The 22623-nt window shown below is 41.4% G+C and overlaps 1 protein-coding gene across 9 annotated transcripts in view; it reads right to left on the bottom strand.

Annotated features, from left to right (window-relative positions):
- Positions 1-173: 173 nt before the first annotated feature.
- The window catches only part of atp11b (ATPase phospholipid transporting 11B), a 69826-nt gene continuing 47376 nt past the window's right edge, over positions 174-22623 (bottom strand). For 3 of the 9 annotated variants that reach the window (XM_072661177.1, XM_072661179.1, XM_072661183.1), the window contains 2 exons: positions 21290-21455; positions 2927-8026 (listed from right to left, as the gene is read on the bottom strand). In XM_072661177.1, coding sequence (XP_072517278.1) covers positions 7811-8026; positions 21290-21455 — 382 coding nt within the window. In that variant the 3' untranslated portion in view covers positions 2927-7810. Of the gene's footprint in view, positions 2865-2926; positions 8027-12944; positions 15386-19514; positions 19601-21289; positions 21456-22623 lie in introns of those variants that run through there. The other 6 variants (XM_072661178.1, XM_072661180.1, XM_072661182.1 and 3 more) reach the window with 5 other exon arrangements.

Genomic DNA, 22623 nt, shown 5'->3' with positions numbered 1-22623 from the left:
GTCGAGCTTTACTGCTCAACCTTCACTTCAGTCCACACACCCAGCTGAGGCGAAGGCCACAGAGGCTAATTAGTGTGCAGTTATTTAAATGAACAGATCAATATCAGCCTCCCAGGCTCTTCATTAGAGCAGCTGGCTCTTCACTCTTCCAAACCAAAACACTGGACCGTGGATCAGTTTTTTTAAAAACGTGTTTATTCTGTAAATAGAATTCTCTTAAACATCAGCATTTCAACACTTTCACTGTCAGGAGAGAACAGTAACCGAACAGACTTCGTTTCTGCCGTCTTGAAAAGGATGGAAGTGAAACACAAAATGAACTGACATCACAGCCGGACCGGCCTTCAGCCGGCCCAGAGAGATTCTTCTTATTGCTAATGTTTCTTTGAGGAACAGACGTGGCAGACTGCCGCCGTGCTGGACAACACGCTGACCCTCAGCGTGATGAACAGCAAAACGTCCGGCAGCAGCGTCTTGACGTCACACAGAAAGAAAATAATTTAAAAAAATTGATTATTCTTAAACGAACCATAACCACCAGCTGATAGATCATCACACAGAGCGTCGTTCGGGGGTAACGGGTCTGCGACACGAGAAACCATTCAAATCCAGCGAACAGAACAGAGAACAGCCAGAGAAACGTGAAGAGAGATAGAAAAATAATTACAATTCCTCATCTGATATGCAAATGCACGGACAGCGCTCGCTTCCATTCAAAACTAAAGGAATAAACAAACAAACAAACAAACACCCACTTAAAGTCCCACTTATTAACGTGTTTTAAATAAAGTGTCCTCCAGTGACTATGAGGAATTCCTTTCAGATGCTTCACTGTTTGAGTCTGTTTGAGTGGACCCCTTCAGAGCAGAAGGGCTCTAGATTAACTATATTCTTTATTTATATATTTATATATATCACCTTTTAAATATTCAGAATATATAAATAATATTTCTAAGATAAGAAGAATGTCATGGTCACGTCAAAAACCTGCAGTTTGGCTTCATGTTTCCAGCTTTTGAAAACCGCAGCTGCTCTTTAGAACGTGCACATTTCAGAAGGGGTGGTCTGGTAGAAATGGGCCTAAATGACCAGGAACACAATTAAACTCCCTTTGAAGTTAGTTTTTCTGTTCACTTCTAAAGCTCATCGTTTCAGAGATATGAGGCTTTGATACGGCCTTGATATGTAAATACACACTTTCAGCAAGTGAAATCCTCTTAAATCAAGTCTAAATATCTGATATTTCATTTTTAGATTAGTTAATAAAATGAAATTTGGAAAAATGGATTAACTATTTCTAAAGCATGTTTAATAGATAAAATCACATATCGGGTAGAAACAAGATTTAATAAGAATTCTACAATAATTTTGTTACTATTTAAGCTACATGTAAGAGGATAACGAGTGTTTATCCAATAAAATGTAATTTATTTATTACGTTTTTTAAGTTTTGACAAATGATCAGCAATGTGAACGTTCACACCATTAAAAATGTTAAAAGTAAGATCCTTGAGGAACTTTCGTAGGTTCTTCAGTTTGAAACTGGAGAAACCTCTTCTAAAAATCCTTTTCTTGAAGGTTTCCTCAAACTGAAGAGAACTGAACCTCCAGGATCTCCTATACTTTTAACAGTGTGTGAGAACTGGGCACAGTGTAAATGGCAGCTGCCAATTTTAAGAAAGTAAAAAACATAGAAAGTAAAAACAAGACATTAAACATTGTTGATATGACCATGACAATTACCTTCGACCTGCGATCTCCATCTGAGTAAGTGCAATAGAGCAGATATCCCAAGACAAGTTTACGAACCCCCCCTAGCGAAGACTTCATAGGTCCAACGCTCCGTAGCCACGTGTAGAGGAGTACTGGTTATTTCTATCTGAAATGATGCATGCATCTGAACTGAGTGAAGCAAGTTTAAAACGGTTGTCTCAGTGACCCTCAGCCAACCCCCCCAGCCAGCACTGGGGAAGGACTTTCAGTCAAAGGAACCCAAAAAGGCCTCTTATAATAATAATAATAATAATAAAAAAAAAAGGGCTGAGCAGAGCAACAGAACCACATGCAGTCTGCAGCCTCGCTCAGGAAAGATGAGCAAACACACAAACTCACACAGAAGAATTAAAACAAACAAACAAACAAAAGGTTAGTAACAAGAAAGATGAGCAACGAAAGAACACGGCAACAGTATGTTAATTCAATGATGACACACAGTGATTAATGGGAGAAAATAAAGCTTTCTGTGGGCAAAGGGAACCAAAATAACACGCAGGCAAATGGCCGATGAAGGTTCTAGTCAAAGAAGCCAAAGCTGATGTCAGTTCTTTCCTTCTGGAGGCGCTCTAGAGACGTTCTTCCTTCATGGTCGTCGTCGTCGTCTGCGCACGAGACCAGGTTCACGGGTAGGCACGTCTTCAAAGTCAGCTAAACTCTGCACTGCTCTGGCTTTCCGTACCTTGAAAAATCAGGTAATAAAGAGGGTAGTATGGCTTCAGGCGGACCACTAGTTTCCTCAGGAAAGATGAAAGGGTCCACGGTGCAAAAGCAGAAGAGCTTCGGTGCATAAAAAGTCGGATTAAAGCCTTTGAGAAAATGGAGGAAACTGGTGCCTTTCTTGGTTCTTGGATCTCCAGTTCTCAAATCTGTGACCACCTTCCAGACCCCTGGGTAAGAGTCTGGGCCAGGGCGCTCCGGGGAGCCCAGGGGAGCTCAGGGGGAGCCCAAGGAAGGTCGGGTTACCTCCAGTTTGAGAGAAGCTCCTCTTTGGGATGGAGGGATGCCCCTAGCAGTGAGTGGCTTCCACGGGAGAAAGCGTCAGGATGCTGCGGTCGTTTGAGTAGAAAGGGTCCGAGTCGCTCCACGATCTGGAAGCATCAACGATAGGAGGGCAGCGGTGAGGTATGAGGGGGGAGGGGGGCATTCAGGGGCAAACAAATGCGAGCTAAAGCACTAACTCAGTTCAGTTCCAGTGGAGAGACTTACTTTAACACAGTTTGGTGATTTCAGAGCTCACACACACCCAGCAAATAGCTACAACGGCTACAAATAGCAACCAGATGTTGGCATTCAGGTGGTCAACTACAGATGTTTGTTATCGAGAATAGAGAAATCACTAACTGCACCAAACATGGATCCAAAAAGGTCCAAAGGCTTCTCTATACCATCTTCCAAGAGACCATTTGGAAACACCTTTATTTTAAAGAGTGTAGCTCTGAGTTCAACCCAATGTGTCTGAGCAGAACAATCGCCAAACAGTGCTGGACGAAGTCCTCCAAGACCTGGACGCCCCTGCGCTACTGCAAATGCTGGGGAGTAGGGCTTCTGTAAAGGCTGCTGATGTAAGCTCTGACTGGAAAATGAACCCTGATTTAAAACTATGTAGTCTTTGCTTTGACTTGCAGCAGCACAAGCCAACAGCAGCAAGAGGCACAGCTGATGGAGGGATGAGGAAGATGGCATGTTAGTGCAGGGCGGGTTAGTAATGACATGGAAACACAAGCTCCCTTCCTTCCTGTTCTTCACATTCAGTCTTCACCTTCTGCTACACACATAATGCAGTACTGATGCTATATGTACGAAACGGAGTATATATTTAGATATATACACACACACACACGCACACACACGCGCATACAGTAAAATAGATACGTGAATGTTTTAAAAAGAATATTTTACAGCTCGTAGAAAAATACTAAAGCGTATACAGGCTTCCTATAAAATCCGTGTAATATCGTAAAGGGGCAGCCCTTCGAAACAAGAGCTCCTGTTTGGGACAGAGGACTTGTCAGAGGATCTGACCTCTGACAAAAGCAACGGCTGACCACCAGGGGGCGCATGTGAGTCCACACCAAAAACAAACACACACTCGCCTCTTCAAACCAGAGCCAGAGTCGTAGCTCATCATATCCTACATAGGCGCATGCTATAGGCAGAGCAAGAGCGAGGCTATCATGATGAGTACAACAGCAGGCGTCAACAGCTTCAGATTATAGTCCTTTTTGTTGAGAGGTGGGGGGGAAAAGGGGCAGAGTTCAAACATGCACGATTAATGTTCCCCTCAGATGAGGACAACCGTTTTAAGATCTTGTGTCTTCCAAGGCTTTATGCATTCAATTCAATGCACTTATTTCATAAAGCAGACTAAATACAGTTATATGAGGCTCATCTCAGGAGTACATGGAGAGAGTAAGAGAATGTGGCCGGCCGGCTTTAATAACCTTAATAACCAACTAACGCTAACATCCGTCCTCGTGAAAAGCATACAGTACAGCTTGTGTAACAGGCCACATCTATAGAGCTCAAAGGGTAGTCGGACCTTTAAACACACTATGGGATTCTGGACTGCTGCAGACGGATTGGTTCGGACAGTGAAACATAGGAAAAAAGGACCAAAAGAGCAGCAAAGCAGAGGAAAGTGTCTAGTGATAGTTCAGGGGAAATCGGTTACTCTCTCTCACTCACACTCACACACAAACATACTAGCTCTCACCCACACACTAACCCATCACGAAGCATAGAAAACACCAAAGGCAGCCCCCCTCCATGCATTTAGACAGACATTTGACATTTCCTCCCCCCTTCATCTTGGTAAGGCTTCAAAGTTCATAAACAAATAACCATAAAATAAAGATCGACCCTTTTTAGACTACAGTTCTACAGTTCCAGTGTCTCTCTCCGTCTAGATGTGGTCCCTTATCGGTATTTTGGCTGTGAAAACAAACACAGAGGGCTTCCTTGCAGTGAAGCCTGGCTGAGTCACTTAAGGGTGGGCGATACGGCGATGCTGGACGGCATCATCACGATACAGGATACATGACGCACATCATGATATTTAGTATATTTAGAGCGTTGCTGGTACTTAAACCAGGTAAAAAAAAGTAATGTAGGGGTGCTACATTTAAAAAAATGGCAGAAACAGATTGGATAAACTGTGGGGAAAAAAAAATTATATAAAGTATCCGAAAGGGAAAATAACACTAGTAATGTTATTCTATGGAGTTGTTGTTTAAAGGTGTCTATAAATGTATCCACCCATGCTCCGCCCACAAATTTATTTAAAACAGATAAATAATGTATAAAACAATTCTATATTCAATATGTTTGTCTGGTTGATTTTCACAGCTTTGTAAAAATTTGTAGGAAACTACAAAGCTGTAAAACCAAAACCAAAATAAAATCCCAAAAAACAAGACAAGTGTGTTAAGGCATGTCCAGAATGATGATCTGAAGATGGAGCTGAAGGTGGAGCTGAAGATGAGCCAAAAATGAGACTCAAATGTTGATCTGATGATCAAATATTGGGGCAAAAAAAAGATTTTAATACCCCATTTTGTGCCTCATTTGATATAATAAAATGTATTAAACCAATTCCTACTGAATAATTACTGTATGCTTAGAATATAAATATCAGATGTGATCTAAACTTTGGAGCGGTAGCTACGGAGGAGCACATTTGTGGGAGGAGCTCAACTCCTAAAAATAAAGGAGCTACAAATGTTGTTGTTTTTTATAATGTTTTTAAGGGATGCCATAGAAGAACCACTTTGGGTTCTATAGAGATACGCTATATGTCCAAATGTTTGTGGACAACCCTTTTAATATTGCAAATATTGCTGACACAGATGTGCAAATATACACACACACACAGCTTGTCTAGTTCCTTTAGAGACTTACTGCCAATAGAATAATACTTGCTGAGCAAGAGGGGTATAACGCCCCCCAGCATTGAGCTGTGGATCAGTGGAAGAACTGTGTTCTCTAGAATGATGGTTGGTGCTCCAGCTAGTACTTTTGGGATGAGTTGGGGAGTTGTGGATGAGGTGGGGTGGTGATCATCCAACATCCTCACCGCAATGTTCCTCCAAACTCTAGTATAAAGCCTTCTTCCCTGGACAGTAGAGACGGATGCTTCAGCAAAAAACAACGAATGAGCAGGTGTCCCAATACTTTTGTCCATGTAGTGTATGTGGAAAGAAACTTCTTGCTCACATCTCAATTATAAACATGGTTCTTTATGGAATCGAATGTGGTTCTTCGATGGCAGCCCTCATAGGACCCTTTGTAGCACCTTCAGCTTCATTAGGTCAGTGTTTAATAAGCCATGCAGGTGTTCAGGGTTGAAGATGAAGTTCTAATGATCTCCATCCCACATTTAGAACGGAGTACTATAGCGAAACTGATAAGACGATCATAGTGCCCACCCTTCGACTCGCTCTCGCCCCCTGCTGGGGTGGCAGTGTTGTAGCATTAAAAAGACAGAGTGCTTGTCTCACAGCTTTCGGACACTCGAGAGGCTCCCCAAAGCGCTGATAACACACAGACTAAGACAGGACTGGGGAAGCAGAGGCCTGCGAGTGCATTACAGCTGCATGCCATCAATAACCGTGTCCACTGAGAGACAAACACACAGACACAAAGACATACACACACACACACAAAGTACCTAAAGACAAGCCTTCAATTAACTAAGATGTAACATTTCTGAAAACGCTGATGCTCCACAAGCTGCATCATCTGCTTTTAACATTCAACGAGAATAGAACTTGCATAAAAATGGTTGGATGTGCGTTTGGGATCCTCGAGAGACGACGTTAGCGTCTTCAGAGGAACGGCGCTGCCCGCACAGTGCTGAGAGTTAAGAGAGACACAACAACAACTGCAGCGGAGCTCCACCGGTGACACAGAGAACATGCCAAAGACAGTTTAGAGGACAGACAGACAGACAGACATAAAAGACACAGAGCTGATAGGGACAGACTCCATTAGATTCTCCTCATGGCTTTAGAGATGCTTCAGAGGAATTTTCAAGTGCACCTGCAGCCTCATGTTGGCGCCGTCGTAAGAAAACCTCATATTTATTTAGATTTAGTTACATTAACAGATGTTTAAGGAACAGTTCAGCCAAATGCTGCTACAAAAGCTGCTGCTAATTGGTGTAATTCATGCTAATTGGTGGCTGCTTGCTTGCTCATTGCTTTAGCGAGACGCTGCAGGTCAACTGGGTACATTTATAAAGCAATACGCTGATTACTGATCTATATGCTGAAGTGTAAGCTGAATTTATGAAGTATAATATGTTGGTATTTGAGACTTTCCAAAAAATTACATATTAAAAATGTTTTGGTGTTGATTTGTGGTTCATTTTTTTGTGAAAACTGAGAAAAATGTTATAGAACAGACTGTTGCAATCTCACCGTTTTACTGAGGAAACAGGAATTCTAAAATTTTGAGATCATTTTGTAGCACAAAGCTAGTATAAATCATTCGGTAATAAAAATAATGAAATTATAAAAATGAAATTAAGGCAGGTTCTATGTAGATTGTACAAGAGACTAGCTTTTCAGGTGGTAACATGTTTGTGCCAAAGTGGGCGGAGCTAAATTTGTTCACTGAGTAAATGCAAATTGAGAAAATAAGTTGAAATAAATGTGTCTATTGAGTTTTATGATTCATTGTTTCATGTTTAGACATAGTATGGATTCATTTCATCTAAAAATGTACAAAAAAATAACCCCTAAACCCCTAAATAAATAAAGAAAGAAAGAAAGAAAGAAAACAGGGCTAAGATCATAATTTCAGCCTGCAGTGTCTCGCTCTTAAACCATCTATTCCTTCTCCAATAGCACTGTAATTTCAGAGGTATAAGGTTTTCCTACGATGGTGCCGAACCTCCACCGGAACTTCACAAACCCAGGAAAAATCAGTACACAGCTTTAACTGATCGATCTATTAAAGGCAAGATTAAACAGCACGCCCCGATTGGGACCCCCACTCCCTGCTACAGAAACGCTGAAGCTGAAGCCGAGCTCCCTCACTCCTGCCCCGCGGCGGCATCCTCGCGCTCCAGCTTGTAGGCGGTGTGTTTGCAGCAGAAGTGAGAGAGAGAGAGGTCACACCTGGGGGCGCGGGGGTCGCAGCGGCCCATCAGTCTCTCCAGCAGCCCGGCCAGCCTGGAACAGCCACTCCGGCCCTCCGAGAAACAGCACAGGGAGTCCATACAGCTGATCCCGGCATTGGCCTCAATAAACTACAGAGAGAGCAAAAGAATTCAAGTGAGGAAGAGAGTAAAAAAATGAAAGTGGGGAAAAAATAAATAACAATAATAATAATAATAATAATAAAAAAAATAAAAAAAAAACTGTGAGGAAAAAAAAAGAAAAATTAAATAGAAATAAAATAGAAAGAAAACAGAAAAAAGAGAAAGAATAAAAGAAGCAATAAAAATAAAGAAAAAGAATAAGAATAAAAAAAAAAAACTAAGAATAAATTGGAAAACAAATAGAAAAAAGAGCAAATAAAATTGAAGAAAAATAAATAAAAATACAAAATAAGAAAATTTAAAGAAAGAATAAAAAAATATATATAAATAAAAACAAAAATAGAAAAAAAACAAACAATAAAATAAAAAGGAAAGGAGAATAAAAGAGAAATGAATGAAGGACTAAAGAAACGTTTAGAAACATTAATCATCCCAGTTTAAAGTGCAGGTTTGTTTCATGATGGAGTCTAAAGAGTGACGAAAGGCACTTAGGACACACTGTACACCATTACATCACCATCACACATGCAGGTGAAAAATGAGTGGAGCAGAGGGCGGGGTTATCCAAAATATCAAACACAAAATAAAACAAAACAAAAACAACAACAACAACAACAACAACAACAACCCCCCCCCAAACAAATCAGTGGAAGCTGCTGGTGGGACGCAGCACTGAGGATGTCCTTGGCCTCCTCATGACCGGACCATGTGATCAAATTACAGCCTGCCAGCACAGCAGCCCACCGGCCCATCCCGAATCCATACAGCCCTGTCACACAACACCTCACACTTACTGCTGTAAGCATGTATCCTATACATCCTCCTTCATTCACTCACACACATACATACACACACACAGCAGAACAGAGTGTGTGTGTGTGTGTGCACGCATCAGCTGCACTGAAGGGAAGTCGATGGTAAACTGCTGTAATCTCCTTCACAGCCAAATCTTCATCCTCCTCATCCTGACTAAGCAAGACGACGATCAGCGCAGTCCTCGGAGACGCGCTGCAGCACCGTCTGCAGAACTGCAGGACTCGTGGTGGTGATGCAGGTGTGAATGCGGTTCTAACCTGAGACAGAACTTTAAAGGGTCTGGATCCCAGAAGACCCAGAAGAGCTGTGTGTTTCTGAAATCTCAGAGTGGAACAGTATTTTAAAGAATTGGCTCAAAATGTTTGTATCTGTGTTTTTCAGTGTAACAAGCAAGTTTAACACTCACACACACTCACACACACTCACACACACTCACATTTCAGTGCTGACTAAAATGTTGTTATTTGAGAAAGAGAAAAATGTGGCTTTTATCACTTCCCAATAATTCTTACTGGGTTTTCTGCACCACCAAACAATACACGTTTAATTTAGACATTAACTACACAGATCAGCCACAACATTAATACCACCTGCCTAATATCGTGGGGTAGGGCTGGGCAATATGATATTTTATCGTAGCATGATAAATTTTATCGTGATGCAATCTGCTTTTCTAAGCGCACTGACACTGTTAGCACTTAATCATTTGTGCAAACCAGCCATCAAAGCATCTCAGAGTCTTACGCTCGCCCATTTGTTCTACTTTTAACACATCACCTTCACCCCTTGGAATCATTAAAATGTTATTCACCAGATTTATTTGCAGATTTATTTGGTTTTAATGTTTTGGCTATGGTGCGTTTCAGGCCGGACTGTTTTCTAAAAGAGGCACAGTCAATCAGAACAGAGCTCACTTACATACTCTATATGGACAAAAGTATTGGGACACTTGCTCATTCATTGTTTTTTCATTGTGTATATTTTAAAAAAAAAGTAGTTGGAGTAACTGTCTCTCCTGTCCAGGGAAAAAGGCTTTCTACTAGATTTTGAAGCAGATTTTGATTGCAGTACTTCTCTACAGGGACTAAACTGTGGGGAAGCTGTCTGTTAAAGTAGAAAGTAGCTGAATACAACCATTAGAAGGGGTGTCCACAAACATTTGGACATGTAGTTTATATCAGGGAAACAATAGCTTGTTCTTAAAAAACATTTATGGTTAATAAATCCACAAGAAAAATGTATGATATGGCATTTTTAACATTTCTACCCAAATTACCCCTTTAAGTGCAGAACAGAGCTCATTTGCATATTCAATTTAAAGGCAAAGCAACAGCAATTATAAACAGCCTCTATAATTTAAAACATAAAAAATACTTTTAAAAAAATCTAATAAAAGCTACAAAGATACACTATATGGACAAAAGTATTGGGACAAACACCTTTTAATCACTGAATTGAAGTGTCTCATTCACTCCCACTTCCACAGTTGTAGAAATTCAAGCCCCTAGCCATTACAGAATAGGTGGTCCTGGAGCCACCACTCCAACTTGGCCACCAAGTGTTAGACCACATAAAGTTACAGTTCAGGCTCAGGGCCGAGTGCAGAAAAGTCTCCAACGCTCTGCTGTTAGAGCTGCAAAGGGGGACCGGCTCCATATGAATGCCTATGCATGTCATAAAAGCTTCTGTAGGTGTGCTATGCAGGTGTCCCAATATTTTTGCCTATATGAGCCCTTTAACTCTGCTAACTGGGGAGTCTACACAGATGATGTGCTGTTGTCTATTCTGCGAAACATATTCTTCCGCCATGGATATATTCCTAGAGATCCTTAGTGAGGAATGGGCTATCTGTGAAAAACGGGGGTAATGTTTGAGCTATTAATGTCATGCTGAAGCAGTATAGCTAAAGATCAATACGGCAGGAAAGTGGTCAGACGGGGGGGGGGCTAAGCTGTAGTGACGGTTTAGCCTTGTGCTACTGTAACTGTAAATAGAGTCATCAGCAGCAGGCCATAAAAGAGCAGCTCTAATCAGAGCCAGACTGCAGGCCGGTGACCTCTGCACTGTAACTGCGGCCAACTAATGAAAAACGGGCCCTCTGCACCGGGAGCCCAGACGTTAAAATGAAATGTGCAGGGTCACAAATTAAATGAGATTTGAGGTGCGAGTCGAGAGGAGAAGCTAGTCTCAAACCGTGTGAAACATAAGTGCTAATGGGATATCTTGTCTATACCTGCAGGCCATTGTACTGTTTTACAGTTTCAGCAATCATTCAGTGCTTTATTTAATGAATAATAATAAATGACATGCTTGATCATTTCTAGAAACAGTTGTTCACTCAATTCGGATTGTGAAAGCAATTTTTACCTTAACAGCTTTAAAATCATGTGGATACGGCACTGACTGTAATGGGGAGGACAACAACAACTGGGCTCGGCCCGTGAAAATCTGAGCTAATTAACTTAGGCAATATGGGAAACTGTTCATAAGAACTGTGTAATACTGTGCAACCATGAGTCATGGTTGTGTAAAGCCCTGTAACTATGGATGGACCTATAATATAGGCGTGGACTGTCATGAATGGGTATATGAATGGGCATGCACATGTACGAGTATGGATGGTTATGAACGGATATGGATGGTCATAAATGGGTATATAAACAGGGTATATGAATAGGTATAAATGGGCATGCATATGTATAGGTACGGATGGTTATGAACGGGTATGAATGAGCATGCATATGTATAGGTACGGATGGTTATGAACGGGTATGAATGAGCATGTATATGTATGGGTACGGATGGTTATGAACGGGTATATAAACAGGTATGAATGAGCATGCATATGTATAGGTACGGATGGTTATGAACGGGTATGAATGAGCATGTATATGTATGGGTACGGATGGTTATGAACAGGTATGAATGAGCATGCATATGTATGGGTATGGATGGTTATGAACGGGTATATAAACAGGTATGAATGAGCATGCATATGTATGGGTATGGATGGTTATGAACGGGTATATAAACAGGTATGAATAAGCATGCATGGGTATATGAATAGATATAAATGGGCATGCATATGTATGGGTATGTATGGTCATGAATGGGTATATGAATAGGTATAAATGGGCATGCATATGTATGGGTATGGATGGTCATGAATGGGTATATAAACAGGTATGAATGGGCATGCATATGTATGGGTATGTATGGTCATAAATGGGTATATAAACAGGTATGAATGGGCATGCATATGTATGGTCATAAATGGGTATCAAAAAGATTGGGCTCGGGTTTGAATAGAAACTAATAGGTATGAGTATGAACCTGTTCGAATAGATATGAATGGGTATGAACAGCGACGTATTAGTATGAATGGTTATAAATGTGAGTAGATATGGATGGTTATGCGCATGAATGGGTATAAATATGTATGAATGGATATGAATAGTATATACATGTGTATAGGAATGGCTTGGTAAGAGTAAGCTTGTGCCCGATCTGACTCATTCATACTGATAAAATATCTCTAAACAATCAGTTTATGCCAGATCATTTACATTAAAGTACAGTAGTTTACATTACATTAGTTTAATGCACTCCCCTGCATTGCAAAGAGGACTCATTATGTATGGCATATTAAATACATCTTAAATAAAGTAAACAAAAGGGTTTGATTGTTTCATTTTAGGCCAGTTGGTTACATTAAATACCTTTTTTCTGTGTAGCACTGTGGAAGGCTGCTCGTGGTGTCATTTTGGTGCAATAAGAAAACAGAACTATACAGTTTAATCATTCAGAACAAGCTGTGTCCGGTTTATAAGGCGTATTTAGCACAAGGCTGGGGCTCATTAACCTTCCAATGCCGTGATACACTCTAAAATACTGCTGTACTGGTGAAGACTGAATATGTTGGATGCTGATGAAGACGCTACGTGATGTCTTTACTCCTCGGGGAAGATGCGCCAACACGGTAGCCTTCCTCAGTTCTAAACATGTTTGAATAAATTTGCTGACGTCTGAATAATTTGCACAAATAAGTCGGGTTTGAGACTCGGTTCTCATGACTGAGGCTAAACACAGAGAGACGGTACAGATTTATTGGTAATGAAAAAGCAACAGAAACAACAGAAATCATGTATAAACAAAGAATAACTGAAAGCTAATAAAAAACAGCACTTCTTCAGTGATGTGACAGTACCTTCAAAACACAAGAAATTACTTCATATGCTGAATATCAAAAATATAGATCATGATGTTTTCAAAGCATGCACATATCTATATGATTATGAAACGTGGCAGATGCAGGCAGCTCCACTTAAGGCACAAGTGTTGAGGGTCAGAACACACATGGACGGGGTGGGGGGGCGTGGATGGCACAGTACACAGGGTGGAGGAAACTGGGGTAGTAAAAACTGATTATTTCCCATCACGCTCCAGTCTACAGCCTCTGGGGTGACTGGGGTCAGGGTGATGGGACTACAAGGGGAATGAGTGAGTGATGGGTACACACGCACGCACGCACGCACGCACACGTACACAGACACACACACACACACACACACACACACACACACACACACACACACACACACACACACACACACACAGGGATGCGAGAAAGTGTTTGAAGTTGGCGGTGCTGAAATTTTTAAAAAGGACTCTTGGATAGATGGATATTTATACTACCAGTCAAAAGTATAGAAACACTGACTCTTATATTTCACATTTTTACCTACTGTTGAATAAAAGTAGATAATAAAACTATAAAATGGCCAATATGGAATTAGGAAGGACCATCCGATCACGTTCAGATTTCACCTGACCGCAATGAAAGCCAGGTGTAAACCTGCCTGAGTCAGATCTCCACAACATTTAAAACGGGTGTAGGTGGAATGTGCTTTTCACATCCAAATACAGTCAGAAAGGTGGAAATATGGTCTGTTGGGCTCTGTCTCTTGCTCTACACTGCTCTCTCTCACTCAGAGTGTGTGTGTGTGTGTTTGCGTTTATTTACTGGTAGCTAATCGACACAGCTGACAGCATTACAGTGCGTGTTCCTATGTGAGAATCATCTATTGTTCCACTGTGTTGTGAAACCCCCGACCATTTCACATCAAAACCATTCACGATCTCCCAAATCCGGGCCACCCTAATGAGAAACCACCGGTTTAGGAAGTATGACAGCAATACATACATGGAGTCTCATATTATTTAGAAGTTCTCCTCATATCAACACCTGGTTTGGTGGTAAATCAGGGCTTAATGATGGTAAATCAGGTGAGCTGTTGCTGCTGTTGCTGCTGATGTAAGTGACTACATCCTCCACGCTGTGCTGGCTGGACTGGGGGGTGTCCAGGAGAAACCTGGAGGAACCGAGCTCTGTTCTTCAGACTAGCTCAAAGACAAGATCTCACTACTTTCTTCAGAATCTTGCTCCTCCTTTTTACTCTAATGGCTGAGAGACAGGCATAACATAAACAATATGATTAGGTGTCTAAAACGTCTGCACAGTCCTGTATACTGTACTCCGACACCCACATTTGATCAGGTGGATGCAAACCTCTAGACTGGTGGTATAAATGCAGTGGGTTGTGTGACATCACAAAAACACAGTTTAACATAGCTGGTTGCGTTTCCATATAGGGACTGTATGGGCCGAGGAGCGGCTGGCTTACTTCTGAAACTTTAACAGTGTTTTTGCTAGTATAGACCACGCTGACACTAGCAGGAGCCAGAACAGGGGAGGCAAACTCTAAAGGCTTAGAGGTAGGTGCATTAAACCAACCCCCCACCACCCCACATGGCTAAGGTGAATATGAACTAGAAGGGAGGAAATGGGGTAAAGGCGGGTACTAAGTGGTTCGCCACGGTCAAGTTTAGTTGAGATGAGAGTGGAGGGTAAATATATAGGGTCCAGGAGGAGGAGTTGGGGGTGTAGTCCTTCTCTGGAAATTTTGTTATGATGCCATAAAAAATGATGATAAAAAATGTTAGGAAATGATACTGCCATGATACTGGCCTTTTTAAGCAGCATATACACTGCATGGTATGGAGTATAAAAAAAATACCTTATCAAAAGTTCATCCTGGTTTTGATGAAGTATCATTATTCCAAAGAACACAGTTCTTTGCCGAGGGGCTTTATACCCCTCTATTCCACGCCTGATGCCAATAGGTTCATGTCTATCCTTGAGTTCTATTCAATTCTATTAGTTTGTTACAGGGGCTAGACAAGCTGTGTGTGCATTTGTACATCTGTGTCAGCAATGGGTGCAACTTAAAGTAGCTGAATGCATTCATTAGAAGGGAGTATCTTCAGCACCCCTAGTTCCCGCATCCCTGCACACATTCGCACACGCACACAATTCGGCTCCAGCCTGGGCTGTACTACCTAGGGGAGGGAGGGGGCTGCATCAATGGCAAGGGAAGGAGAAGCAGCTAGCAGTTGCCAATTGTCCTCCCCTCTGTCCCTGCTTTCAGCAGTGTCATATTCTGAGCCGACTGAAACCTTATCCTCTTCCATCTGGAAGGACAAAACAGCTGGTTAAGGCCCGCGAACGGAAGGAAAACAGGAGAGCGGGGCCAAAAGAGTGAGCATGGAAATGGCCCAGGTCCACTGTGAAAACAGCATGTTGAAGTCTATGGTCTATAAAGGCTGTATTCAGAATAACGCCCATTTTAGGAACTCTATTAGAGGCACATTAGGAACATGAGAGATGTTCCTCTCTCACTCACCCTGTGGTAATCACAACAAACGTTCCAAAACCTACACCTGAAGTTTCACTTATGTATCTATTTTACAAAATAGGTTCTTTATGGAACCAAAAAAAGGCTTTGAACCTTTTGGAGTGTATTTACTAGGCTTCCCCCTCGAATGTCACTGTATCCTCTGAATTGTGATCTTCGTTAAGAAGCAGGTGAAATGTGCTACCACGCTAGCATTATCCAGGCTACAAGCCAGACTAAGACTGCGGCAGATGCAAATTAGAGCCTAAAACTCTAGTCTCTAGTCTCCTCTAGTCTCTAGACTTTCACAGGAGGGTGGTGTACTGGCAAGAATCTGGCGATATGATACAAATCACGATACTGGAGTTACGATTTAATTTATTACAACATATTGCAATTCTGTCTGCAAGTTTCTTTATTGAGTTTTTGTAAATTTTTTGTGATAGTATGAAAATACATCGCACTGGACCAAGCTTGCTGGTCTGCAGGGGGCATTCTGCTGGGATCAGTGCATAGCAGTTTTGGTTCAAATGTAATTGGTATTGTAATTCCCAAAATTCCCATTAATTCCAGTGACATTCAGGATAAGGGAACCAGGTTTGGAACTTTTATTTACCACAGTGGCAACTGTTGAAAACGCTCTTTAATTTTCCTCACAGAGGAAAAAACGCTTAGACCCAGAGTTCCTAATATGAGCATGATGTCGACTACAGAATGACGGCACGTCTTTTAAACTGGAGTCCAATCGGAGAGCTTAAAGATGTGCTAGAATGTTGTAAAGCCGGGGAGCATTTTGCATAAGTCTTCAATAGCTGGCATCACATGGACAGGAGATCATTTTCTCTGCTCACTGCAATAACGTACAACAGACTATTCTGACCGTTTCAGGAGCATGCAGTCCAAGACAAAAAGAAAGCCACGGAACATCATCGAACACAAACAAGTGGGTAGCATGAGGCCATGCTGATTTCAAGCTGTGTTACAAAAGGCTTGAGCAGTGCTCCGTTTCACACCTGCCTGGCAGGTTGGTGCTGTAGTGCTCGCTCTCACACCAGCCTAATCTGTGTGTACAAGAACCTCACCGAGCTCTACAGAAGGCCAGCAAGAGTGACTACAGAACTGTCCTCTTCAAGCTCCGACCACAAATGTGTCCTTGCATAGCTACTGTTGCTTGATTGGGCAAATTTTACAGAACGCTGAGGAAAACAAAAACCCATTCAACCCTAATGAGAGACCGTAGCTCTGTCTCAGTGTATATCACAATACCTACATTTAGATTGTTATTAATATTTACCCTAATGAGAGACTGTAGCTCCTCCTCAGTGTATATCACAATACCTACATTTAGAGTGTTATTAATATTCACCCTAATGAGAGACTGTAGCTCCTCCTCAGTGTATATCACAATACCTACATTTAGATTGTTATTAATATTTACCCTAATGAGAGACTGTAGCTCCTCCTCAGTGTATATCACAATACCTACATTTAGAGTGTTATTAATATTCACCCTAATGAGAGACTGTAGCTCCTCCTCCTCAGTGTATATCACAATACCTACATTTAGAGCGTTATTAATATTCACCCTAATGAGAAACTGTAGCTCCACCTCCTCAGTGTATATCACAATACCTACATTTAGAGTGTTATTAATATTCTCCCTAATGAGAGACTGTAGCTCCTCCTCAGTGTATATCACAATACCTACATTTAGAGTGTTATTAATATTCTCCCTAATGAGAGACTGTAGCTCCTCCTCAGTGTATATCACAATACCTACATTTAGAGTGTTATTAATATTTACCCTAATGAGAGACTGTAGCTAAATGGGATTTTACTCACTGCCCTGTAAAGCGTGTCTAGTGCAACAACAGCTATGTGAGCACACACTTGTCAGCACAGTATAGAGAGGGTATCCATGCTTCAGACCACAGGAAGACCACTTCTGCTGACCTGGCAGCGGTGGTTAACTCTGCAAACGCTGCAGAATCTGCTATCTTGGCAGGTGAAATGCCTTGAATGTGGGCAATGTATCTCACTGTTTCTCAGCGAGATGACTGTTGCATTATGATGATGTTCAGCCTATGTTTGGACATATTTACTTGTTTTAGTGCAATTATCACTGCACTGCACTCTTCTGTGGTTCTTGGCTTAGATGTTCAGTTCTAGGAAAAAATATTTAATTAGTATTGATTCTTTCCTTGCAGGAGAAAATTAAAGTACAATAGAAATGTAGGATACAAGGCCTAGTAGTACTCTGAATCTGTTTAAATTGTTAAATGAATCCAAACACAATTAGATTTTGTATTTTCTGTATATATATATATATATATATATATATATATATATATATATATATATATATATATATATATATATATATATATATATATATATATATATATGGCCACATTATAAATGGGACTTTAAATCATAGTGTGGTACCACTTATCCATGCCCACTCATCTTCCATATTAATCAAATATTATTATTATTATTGTTACTACTACTAATAAAAAAAATATCAAGCTCAGTAGATACACTGCCCACATTTAGTACGTCTGACCAGGTTCAGTAGTGAAGGCTGGAGTAAATGGATATACAGTACTGTGCAAAAGTCTTTGATCCCTAAGACTGTTCATCAATAGAGTCACTGTCCAACACCACACCCTAAGCACCACCTTTTTTATTAGGGTTTATTCTATTGTTATACAGTGTTTTAGAGCTACTTCTCTATATATACACACACCCACACACACTGTATGGACCAAAGTATTGGGACACCCGCTCATTGCGCATTTGTTTTTGCAGTGGTGACTCAGCGGTTAGAGCGCCGGACTATCGATAACAGGGTTGTGGGTTCGATTCCCAGGCTCGGCAAGCTGCCACTGTTGGGTCCTTGAGCAAGGCCCTTTACTCTCTCTGCTCCCCAGGCGCTGGAGTTGGCTGCCCACCGCTCTGGGTGTGTGTGTGTACTCACTGCCCCTAGTTCACTAGTGAGTGTGTGTGTTCACTACCACAGATGGGTTAAATGCGGAGGACACATTTTGCTGTACAGTGTACACTGTACAGTGCCAAAAATACGTGCACCTTTACCTTTTATTTATTAAAATAATAATAATAATAATAATAATAAAAGGAGTAACTGTCTCTACTATCCAGGGAAGACTTTCTACTAGATTTTGGAGGAGCACTGCTGTGAGGATTTGACTGCACCCAGCGACAAGACCATTAGTGAGGTCAGGACGTTGGATGATCACTCTACCTCATCCCCAACTCATCCCCAACCCCAACTCGTCTGCAATGGGTGCAAATTAAAGTAGCTAAATCTATTAATCAAAATATTTGGACATAGTGACTGGTACACAAAAACACAGTATCTCCATTTTGGCCTAATGTGAATCTGGCAGTTGTTCTCTATATTGTCTCTAAATATCACGACGAATGGACCAATAGAAATGATCCAACTTGACTGGGAATAAAATCTTCTCACACTGATTTCCACTAAAAGTTTTTTTCTCCTGTAAAAACATTGGTCAGAAATATTGGTCACTTTGTAGCTACCTAGGACTTTTGCACAGAACTGTATACCTGTATATAAGCACCAGAGCTCATTTGGAGGTATCCGGGGGGTATTGGGAGCCGGTCATGCTCCAGGCTGCTGTGCGTTTCAGCCAAAAAGAGGTAGAGAGTCATGCAGGCTGGGTTGGGGGAGGATTAGTGTTTACAGACATGCAGAGTGAACTGTGCGACTTCTGTTTTGGCTCAGTGTTGGTTTTATTTGGTCCTTGCACTGCCCCCCCCTCCCTTTATCAAGTCCTATCCCGTTCACTCCATTGACCTGAATGCTGGTTAGTTTGTTCTGCCACAGCATGCAGCATGAGACTGGGGGGGAAAGGGGGAAGGGGCGGCTTTTCCTACTCTACCTAATCTTTCCCAGCTGATTCTTGGCTCTGGACAGCGGCTGCAGAGCGATGAAGTCGTCACCTATAGCGACGCGGTTGGAGTACATCTACAGAGCGAGAAGGGGTGAAACACACAGGGTCAGAGAAAGGGTCAAGGACACAGGACATAGAAATGCGTGCGCACACACACACACACACACACACACACACACACACACACACACACACACACACTATTCTGATTTAATTACTATTGACTTTATTAATAATAATAATAATAGGACTGCTCATTGGTTAGAGCATGCTCATTTGCATATGACAATCATCCACAATCAGTGTTCCAGTAAAGGAAAAAAAAAAAAAGATCTCTGATATCTAAAACTCACATTCAAGACTTCATACACACAAGAGAGACAAATACAACACACTGACAGAGAGACAGAAAGACAGACATACAAACAGCTTTGTAATCGAGAAGTTTCACTATGACAAAGACAGGAAACAGGAAACAGACATCAGACAGTAAGGACACTTGTAACGGGCTGCTGTGCTGCAGCAGCATCTCCTCAGCTTTTAGAGCATTCACCTGACCAGCCTCATGAACTGCTAACTACATCTCACTGAGAAGGCGGCAGACCCCACTTACACAGCTTTAACCCCTCAGACTCTTACAACCTCTTACACACTAGTTCCGTAACAGGTACTGAATAAGTAGCTGCTTTTATAGTTTACTGTGAAAAATTCCTGGTGAATACTGAGAAAATTCATAGCAGCTCCTGAATAATTAACCGCAGGTACTGAATAATTCAAAGTAGGCACTGAATAATTAAAGGGTAGATACTAAATAATTTAAGGCTGGTTAAAAATAATTCATAGCAGGTTGCTTTTATAGTCAAGCCTGAATATATACTGAAAGGGCAGGTACTAAAAAAGCAGGTACTGCAGGCACAGGTCACTGCAGCTACTAAATAATCCAGTCAGTACTGAATAATTAATACTAGGTCCTTAACAATTTATAATGGTTATTCAGGAAAAGGGAAAAAAAAAATAAAAATCATAGTAGCTACTCAATAATGCATAATGGATGATGAATAATTTACAGCCAGTCCTGAAAAAAATAAGCATAGCTACTTTCATAGTACTTTCAAAAGCAGATGTTGAGTCATTCATAGCAGATACTAGTCATTTTAGGTCCGACTGAGGTCAGTCATAAATCCTCAAGTGTGAAATTCACTTTCTTTACATACTAATAAATTCCATTTCAGCTCTGATTGAGAAAAACGCAGATTTTTTTTTTATTGCCACGATTCTAACTTTATTCTAAGTTTATTTGGTTTTGAGTCATTATAAGCAGTGGGTTTCCACAGGAAGCCGTGGTATCTACTGCTTGACGTCACTGTAGACCTACAGTCACAACTACCCTGCTGAGTGCGAGTGCATATGTGTGTGTGTGTGTGTGTGTGTGTGTGTGTGTGTGTGTGTGTGTGTGTGTGTGTGTGTGTGTGTGTGTGGGTGGAGGATGGGCTGGTGGTAAGCCATGCTGTGGTGTGAGCGACATGCTTTCCATCGATTAGCGTCAGCTTCTGCAGCGGGTGCTAAAGCGCCCAAGTGCTGAACCCATTACAAACGCTTATCTGCACAAACGGCATACAGAAGGAGTGGGTCACATGATGCCCATGCAAAACGCCAGACCGCGTCCAATTCAGCAGTCCTGCCTTGGGTGACGGCAACAGGCGTTGGAGTGCGCTGAGGGAGGGGTCAGTGCAGCGAGGACAGGTAAAACGCATCAAACTCACCTGAGACTTCTGCGTGCTGGTGGGCTGCATGTGCCTGTAAAACACTTTCTTGATGACGTCGGGGAACAGGCAGGTGATGATGATGATGATGATGGCGAACCAGGCAGAGCCGCTGGACAGCAGCTGGACGAAGACGAAGTACATGTCTTGGGTGTGCAGGAACGGCCTGCAGGGGAGGAATACATATGAACATCTGTATTTAGCATTGTTGTGTTGGCTAATGACATTGAAGGGCCCACACTTTGGATACAATAAATAAATAAATACATAAATAAATAGAGAGAGCGAGAAAGCATGGTGTGGCATGCAACCTTCAAAGCATACAATTTACTCAGCCTCAGTAAAATCATAGAAACTAGATACTATTTGGTCTCTCATGAAGCTCAAAGCTCCAGTATATGCACTACTCTCACTCCCAGGTTTTACCCTGATCCCATGTTAAATACCAAGCGGTTATCAGGAGAAAACTGCAGAGAGCTGAGGGAGAGCATGACTCAGACAGGAAATCAGCCCCATAATGAATAGACGTCTGGAGACATGAGTGCTCTTCTCCCCACATCCACACGATCCACTCCCTCCCTCCCTCTCCAGAGGAGATAAAGTAATGGGTTCTGACAGCCAGGCCTATTCATTACGAGCCAGACACGATTAGGATCACTGCGGCTGGTGTGGCCAACTTTCTGTGCATCAGTCATGGCACTGAGAAAACATCTATAGAGAAAATACATGCTACCCTGTATCTTCACAGCCAGATATATCATCCCTGTCGTAACATAGCCTCGTATGTTCAAAAAAGATAAAAAACAAACCATCCATGGGTAGTGAGATTTAGTTCTACATAATTCTGCTTAATTGTGAGGAGATCAGCAGATATATATATATATCTGCTGATCTCCTTACAATTCAGCAGAATTATGTAGAACTAAATAAAATGTGTGTGTGTAATATTACTATGCTGTTTAAATCTAAATAATAACTTCTTTGCATTTTAATTATTATAATAATTTCTTTGCACTATTTGAGCAGTTGTTTTTAAGCAGTGCAAATAATTGCTCTAAATAGCAATATTGTTATTTGGGATTTAGGGGAAATACTGTCCATGGTATATAAAATACAACGCAAATATTAAAGTCCCTAAACACATTGCCTATAAACAGTAAAGCCAGAAACCTGATAATGTAAGGTGGTCTCTTATTTTTTCCTAAGCTGTATATATGAAAATAACCTGCTGAAAATAAGCTTGTTTACATGTATATTTATGGCATTTATTACACGCTCTTATACAGGGCAACTTCTAAACGTGCTTACACGCTGCCTACTTGGAAAGACAACAC

This window comes from Salminus brasiliensis, chromosome 17 (assembly GCF_030463535.1).
Source record: "Salminus brasiliensis chromosome 17, fSalBra1.hap2, whole genome shotgun sequence".
In the NCBI taxonomy this organism is placed as follows: Eukaryota; Metazoa; Chordata; class Actinopteri; order Characiformes; family Bryconidae; genus Salminus; species Salminus brasiliensis.
The sequence above is the reverse complement of the archived record's forward strand: the minus strand, read 5'-3'. Positions and strand labels throughout refer to the sequence as shown.